Source organism: Agelaius phoeniceus, chromosome 1, assembly GCF_051311805.1.
Source record: "Agelaius phoeniceus isolate bAgePho1 chromosome 1, bAgePho1.hap1, whole genome shotgun sequence".
In the NCBI taxonomy this organism is placed as follows: Eukaryota; Metazoa; Chordata; class Aves; order Passeriformes; family Icteridae; genus Agelaius; species Agelaius phoeniceus.
The window spans coordinates 66,334,942-66,342,029 of NC_135265.1; the positions used below are offsets into that span (position 1 = coordinate 66,334,942).

At 47.2% G+C, this 7,088-nt stretch overlaps 1 protein-coding gene across 1 annotated transcript; it reads right to left on the reverse strand.

Moving 5' to 3' along the window:
• Window positions 1-295: 295 nt before the first annotated feature.
• On the reverse strand, window positions 296-4,581 carry EDN1 (endothelin 1). The gene is made up of 5 exons (XM_054645790.2): window positions 4,166-4,581; window positions 3,849-3,990; window positions 2,708-2,866; window positions 2,331-2,438; window positions 296-1,576 (listed from the first exon to the last, which is right to left on the reverse strand). The coding sequence occupies exons 1-5, from the start codon at window positions 4,227-4,229 to the stop codon at window positions 1,438-1,440; spliced, it is 612 nt and encodes a 203-aa protein (XP_054501765.1). The 5' UTR covers window positions 4,230-4,581; the 3' UTR covers window positions 296-1,437.
• Window positions 4,582-7,088: the final 2,507 nt, after the last annotated feature.

The following is a 7,088-nucleotide window of genomic DNA, read 5'->3' on the forward strand; positions in this document are numbered from 1 at the left end:
CAAATCCTTATTGCCATATTTTAATGCTGTAGTACACCTACATCATACACGTGAGAAGACTGCTCCAGGATAAATTCATTTGACCAATTTAGAATTTGTCATGAAAATTTGATGAGCAGTCTTGCAGCTAGAACAAGTGTCATGTGCTGTCTCACATCTGGCACAAACTTTGCTGTGATCTGGCTTATCTGATAGAAAGGCAATTATGTGCACACACTTCACCTGGGTCAGCTTTGTACATGGGGCAATCTACCTCCATGACCACAGAGCCATAGACTAAGGAAAAACAAGCCAATACAGTAATTAAAAATATTTATTTCTGAAGATATTTACCTTGATAGGCATAAAGCATTTCCCAATTTCATACAGAAATACATAAAACATGCATAGACCAATATGGCCTACTTCAATGTGTATTCAACATGGTAAATATAATGAAGAACTTGTGTGAATATAAATACATGACACAAAAATAAGCACATAAGATTCAACTTGTCTGCAAATTCAACAATGTGAACAAATTCACTGCTATAAACATTCACCCAATATTAGCCTTTTGACTTAATTCAAAACAACCCTTTGTCTCAATGCATTTCCACCAAACAAGGCCCTGAATAAATCTTGCAAGAGGGTCTGGTACATCCCCACTTCAGTGCATTTTTGGTAGCATGCAAGACACAACAACCTCTATAATTAGAACTTCAGTTGACCAGATATCCTTGTTATGGGAAACTTAGTAGTGTCCTCGATAACTTTTATTTTATGTTGAAGGGTCCTTTGGTATCCAAAGCCAAAGGACTTTGACTATGCAAACAATCAGAGTGCCTAACCCACATTCAGATAACTCTGGTTGTACAAGTAAACTAGACTTCTGAAAAAAGGCAAAGGGTTGCAGCTGATTAGTAAAGGCAATAACAAGGTGTAAAAATACTCTAGCAGGAGTGCAACAAACAGTATGCGAGGTAGACGTATATATGCAGTAAGTCCTGATTAAAGTAGAACTGTGGCTTTCATTTTTGCATTTTAATCATAAGGTAGAGTTCTTTGAAGTTTGTACACTCAGATCTTGCTTTCTGTCCTTGCTAAGCACATCTGTGAGGTCTTCCTTGTGAGATGCTTTTATTGTAGACCCCAAAAGCTGCTCAATTGATGGGTAACATTCCAGAAGGAGTATTCAAAGGTTTCTTCAGACAGATGGCTTTTCATGTATGTTACTGCAGATTTCCCTTCAGCCCTTCTACCCATCCACCTGAATTCCAAAATGACAAAATCCTTTGTCTTTATATCTCCCAATACAGGACTTCCTTAGCACTTTGCTCCGCTGTGCAAACACTGGGACAGAGGGGCCCTTGGCCATCGAGGAATGTTGGAGTCAAGGCAGTTTTTGCGATGCTTTGTCAGCAAGCGTTGCAGAGAAGGATTCCGGTGATCTCCCCACTAGGATGCTTTCAGGCTCTCCCGGATGCTTTGCCTTTTGCTTGCCCTGTTGTGTTTGAGCTTTCGCCCTTTCTGGAGCTCAGCCTTCAGCTTTGCGATACTGAAGGAGGCTTTGATGCTGTTACCAATGGCTTCCAGCCTGCAAAACCAAGAAATGTACATTTAGCGTTGTGATAATGGAGATGTATGTGTAGAGTGAAAAAACTTAGTTTTTGCTTAAATAAACCTCAGTCTAGATTTCTACCGTGGGTTCCTAATAAACTGCTGTTTGCTATACCTCAGAATGAGGATAACTTAAGATACTTGAAATGTTGTATTCATAATTTCAATGCAAACATTAAATTAAAATATTCACTCAAATATAGATGCCCTAGACTTCCTTAAGTAGCCAGTCAGGAGGTCTCCAGTGGTTTTTTATGTTTCTCCTGTGTTGTTTCTTTTAGGTAAACCTGATCCTACTTCCAATGAATAGGTGCATTTTTCAAGTAAGTAAGCAAGCCCTGCTTTCAAAAAAAATTATTTAAGGCTTCCAGGGCCTAAGTCTCATTCAATATCATCAGGTTGCCTGCTCCCATAAGTCCTCTTCTACTTGTGAAAGGAGCACTAAAGAGTCTTCTTTAGTACAGGCAAACTTCTGTATTCCATACTTTTCCATAGGATTATGGCTGAGCACTGAATGCAAGCAGAGGACAGACAGCGGGCTGAGCTCAGCACCCGTATCCTCACAAGCTAAAAACCCAGAGCATGAAGAAAAGCCCTCAGAATATCCTCACTGATTCCTCCGTAACTCTCAGGCTGAAACCACCAGCTAAGCCCAGGATGACCCGAAGGCAGGTGAACTGTGCTCTCTATTGCCGCTCCGGGGAACTACAACGGGATGAGAAGAAACTCACCGCTTCATTTTCTTGCTGTCAACAAGCTGTCGGTTCATGCATTTGGGTCCAAAGCAACTGCCGGCTTTGATGCGGTGCCGTGAGGTTTTCTCCACGGTGGACTGAGCCCTGTTAAAAGGGAAAAGGTGCTGCTGTTAAAAAAAGCGCCAAGTCTGCAGTCCACAAGGTGAGGCATCTCATCAACCACTTCTCAAGGCATGTAATAAGCAATCTTTCTGGGCCAAGCCATAGTGTGTATCATAGAAGTGGGAGTACTCAGGTAGGAGGCAAGGCTTTGGGGAGAGCATTCGCTCAGCAAGTGCCAAAATGAGTAAGTGCACCACAATCCATCCCTTTCACATGCATTGCCTTTTAAAGAGTAGCAACAAGAGACGCACCAGAGATCTTTGCCTGCCTGGCAGAAGTTCAGACATTTCTTGTCCTTCTGGTTGGCACATTGGCATCTGCTGCTTGGTTCAGCGAGCATCTCCGGCACCATGTCCTTCAGTGATCTTCTGGGTCGAGCAGGGCCGCCAAGACCATATGGAACAGTCTTCCTATGATCAAAGAGACAACATGAAAGCCATTTAAATAATTCTGTGGCTTCAAAACACTATGGGGTATTTTGGGCAATCTTATCAATGGCATTGATTGCATGAGGAAAGGTTGTGGGATAGGGAAGGCCTTGTTAGTCAGTTTCCATGCAAATGCTTCTGATGATCCTGCAACATATTCATTAGCATGGCTACTGACAAGGATAATGACCTTTTAATTGTGATTTCACAAGGCTGTTGTGCCTCCCTGTGCAATAGAAAGCAATAAAACCTCATCTCTTTGAACTTTGGCTACTGCCAACACTGAGAGAAGCAGTAAAAGTGAAGAACAGATTCTCTCTCAGAGGAAACCCAGCAGCAGAAGAAATGTCAATGTTGCAGTGTTTGCAGCCTTAGGTGAGCCTCCGGCTCACTACTTTTTGGTGAGGAGAGTATAGAAATGGATACTGTGCATAATCCTATTAACACGTGGGATGCATTAATTTGCAGCAGGGAGCAGTGAAAGGCAGCTAGAGCCACCCAGAGTCAAAGTATTCCTTCCAACCTCCTAACTTGTCAGAAAGAAAACCACTCAAATTCAGGCTGGCAAAATCATGCCTTTGGCATTTTGTCTGATTCTGATTCATAGTGAAAAGTATCCTGCAGCCTTTGCTGAGCAGCACCCAAAGGAAATTCTGCTGCTCAGCTTTTAGGTAGGCAGGTGTGCTAGGGCTATTAGGAGCTATCTGCCCGATCTGGGTGGCCCAGTCCTGCTTGCCTTCTTCTGGTGAACAGTATCGTTGCTACATGTGCCAGAAAAGTAGGAGCAGGAAGGTAAAGCAGTAGGATAAACTGTGCAAACAACTATTCCTTCCTCCCCTTCCCATCTCTGCAGGGGGGTTGTGGCTCTTAATTTTCGCCTTCACACCTCCCTCCCTTTCTTCCTAACCACAGGAGAACCCGGCGCTGGGGAACTGCCGAAACCCCTCCATTCCACTCCACTCACTCGGGGGTGTTGATCCAGATGATGTCGAGGTGGCAGAAGTAGACGCACTCCTCGTCCATCAGCGAGGAGCAGGAGCAGCGCCGGGCGCGGCGGTGCGCGGCGGCGGCGGGGGGCGGCGCGGCGTCCACCTCGGCTCCGGGGGCTGCGGGAGGGAGGGAGCGGCAGAGCTCAGCACCCGCGGCAAGGCAAGGCAAGGCACCCGCGCATCCCCTCCCGCTGCATCCCTCGGCCAGCCCTCCCCGGAGCCCCGCTGCGACCCCGCAGCCCCCGCGGGGTCGGTCCCGGGCGGAGGGGAGCGGCAGCGGACCGGCACCTACCTGCCGGCAGCAGCCCCGGGCAGAGCACGAAGAGCAGCGAGACGATCATGTGGCAGTAATCCATAGCAGGCGGCGGAGGGCGGATGGAAGAAGTGAGGGGAAACGGGGTAAAAATCAATAAAAGGCGAGGGAAAAGCGGAGAAAGTGTGTCCCGGCGTGAGCACGGAGCGCTGTGGCGGGTGCCCTGCGTGGCGCGGCTCGGTGCGCCCCGGCGCGTCTGGCTGGCGCGGCGGTCCCCGGCGCCCTTTTATAGCGAACCCCCATGAAGCGGGTAAACAGTCCCGGCGCTATTTTATCCCGAGACAATGTTATTCTCCTATTAGTCACCGCGCGGCAACGTGCGGGCCGAGATAAGGCCGGGGCTGGAAAGGAAATCGCCTGCAAACTTCAAGAGCGGGGGGCGGCGGCGGCGGCGGCGGCGGCGGGAGGGGGGGCCGGGGGCGCCCCGGGGGCGGGAGGGGCGCGCCGGGAGCCGCCAGGGGGCGCCCTGCCTGCGCCTCGCGCCTGAGGGCGGCTCCGGGATTCGGGGATTCGGGAATTCAGGAATTCAGGGATTCAGGTCTTCAGGGATTCAGGGATTCAAGGCTCAGGGCTTCAGGGCTGCGGGGCCTCAAGGTTCACCGCTTCAAGGCTTCGGGGCTCGGGGCTCTGGGCTCCACCTGCTGCTCTTGCTACTGCCCTGGGGAGAACCCAGCTGTGGGACAAACGGGTTCCTTACGCGGGATGATGGATGCCTGACTGCGCTGGACCCTGCCCTGCTCCTCCCCTCAGACCCTGTCCGGTGGGCTCTGGAGTCTCAGGAGGTTTGGGTTTGGCAGCAGCGGTGAAGCATTGGGGTATTATCTCCCTTTTCTGCCATGGTAGGGCAAGGTGCTAAAACCAGGGTGTTTTAGGTGAGAGCAGGTGTTTAAAGCCAGGTAGGGAGGGAAGGAGGAAGATCTGTGCCTGCTCTTTGCCTATGGCTCTCACCGCTAATTCTAACAACGTCTTTTTTCTGGCATGTTTGTGTTTTCAGCCATCTCTCCAAGAGCAGAGTCAGTGTGGAAGCTGGACCCTTGAGTGGGTGCAGCATTGCCATCACAGATATAGACATGCATGGAATCCACTGAGGTCCCAACTGAGGGAGCCAGCCCCTGTCTATAAACTTAATTAAGTGAACTCAAAGTGCCTGTGATCCGCTGTGGAGCCGTCATGCTGCAAAGCGTGCCAGTTTCACCTATGATAAATAGATAAGACTCTCTTGGTATTTGTGGTATTTCCGTGCACTGTGCTGTAATAATAGAAATGACCTTGGCTATCACAAAGAGCGGGACTGTTAAGTGCAAGTTGCATTGTGGTCTGGCAGGTGAATGGCCAGTTTTTTTAAAGTATCAAATTATACTGTGCCACTGTATCACAGCGGACAGACTGTCTGCAGCCGTGCTGAGTCAGAGTAAAGGTCCATTTAGCTGGTATCCTCTCTGCCACAATGAATGTTAGCAGATGGCATGAGAAGGAGTACAAGAAAGGAATGCAAGTGGAGACTAATCCTTTCCTCGGTGTAACCTCCCTGCTTCTAACAGGATGAAGTGTGGGGGCTTTCCGAGCAATAATGAACATTTAGACCATTATGCTGAATAAACACCAGTGGCCCCATCCTGAGATGGTCATATCTATTTATCAAAGGTATTCTAAAAACTGCCCTGTAAAATATCTGTGAGTGGAGAAAGCCGGGTTATACAATGGTTTTTGTTCACACCTCTCCAGCGTAGGAGTTTATTTTCCAGAGCAGGGATTATATCGTCTTGTGTATTATGTCTCCTTGTGTATGTAGGGCAGGATTTACCGGAATGCCAAAGTATCTGTACATTTGTGTTTGAATTGCTGCAGTCATGATAAGAATCTGCCAGCAGGGGTCACACAGCTACATACAAAAAGTAATCACAGCCCTCCGAAGTAATGAACTTTATCGGAGTTCAAAAGTTAGGAAAGAAACTAGGTGACTTTTTTCTTTCTCGGCATTAAAAAAAAATAAATAAGAAATTTTCAAAAAGCACAAAATGTGAAGCAGCTGTGTGGGTTGAAAGATAGCAATCGTTCTGTATTGAGTACAAATATGCGTAGCCTTTCCAGGCCTGTCACTTAAAAACTGGCTTTCATGCCAGTGCTTATTTAAATTTTTTTCCTGAGATTCCTTTTCCTAAGATGTGCACTTGGAGCCAAAATGACTCACATTGGTGTAAGATATTTTCAGCCTTGTCAGAATATCTTGTTAGAAAGTATTTTGTTAGCTGACGAAAACAGCATGCATGTTTCCTCTGAGTAACAAGGCACAAACATATCGCAGGCACTTCTGAAGATGGTGTTCTTTTTTACCTTTTTTTTTTTTTAATAACAAAAACATCTTCAGCAAATTTTCATAAGAATTCATAAATATTATTGTTGTCAGAGGTCCATTTCCTCTGATTCAGCGATTTTTGATAGCTCCACTTTCAGATCTTGAGACCAACCAGAATCGAGCTATTCTGGTTGCTATTCTCATTGCTGAGTAATGCAAAAACAAACTTTTGTTCTATTTGTTACCAGTGGCCTGCATGGGTCACTTCAGGCCGCTGGAATTGCTGGGCCAGGAGGTGGGTTTCCCCAGGAAAGGGTAATCCTGACCCCTACTTGGACACTGAAAACAAGATCAGCTTTGTGCCATGCAGAAATACTCTTTGGGAATCAAAGAAGGAAAATTTGCTCACTTTAAAGCTGTTTAAAATCCAACAGTAGGGGTCACAATAGGGGCCTTATAAAATCTGCTGGAGAGGACTAAACTTTGGGTAGCAGTCAGAGTTTGCAGGATGGAAGCACAAAGTCAGGTACTCCACGAGTCATCCCGGTGCACACCAAGGCAGATCACCCCAAGAGCTGGGAAGTTTGCACCGTATTTGCACTGCTG

Excerpts from the sequence above, each read along its gene's own strand:
- EDN1 (XM_054645790.2), bottom strand. The coding sequence starts at position 4,229 with ATGGATTACTGCCACATGATCGTCTCGCTGCTCTTCGTGCTCTGCCCG. Across the intron at positions 2,867-3,848 it reads ATCTGGATCAACACCCCCGA|GAAGACTGTTCCATATGGTC; the intron begins GTGAGTGGAGTG and ends CTTTGATCATAG. Across the intron at positions 1,577-2,330 it reads GACAGCAAGAAAATGAAGCG|GCTGGAAGCCATTGGTAACA; the intron begins GTGAGTTTCTTC and ends TTGGTTTTGCAG.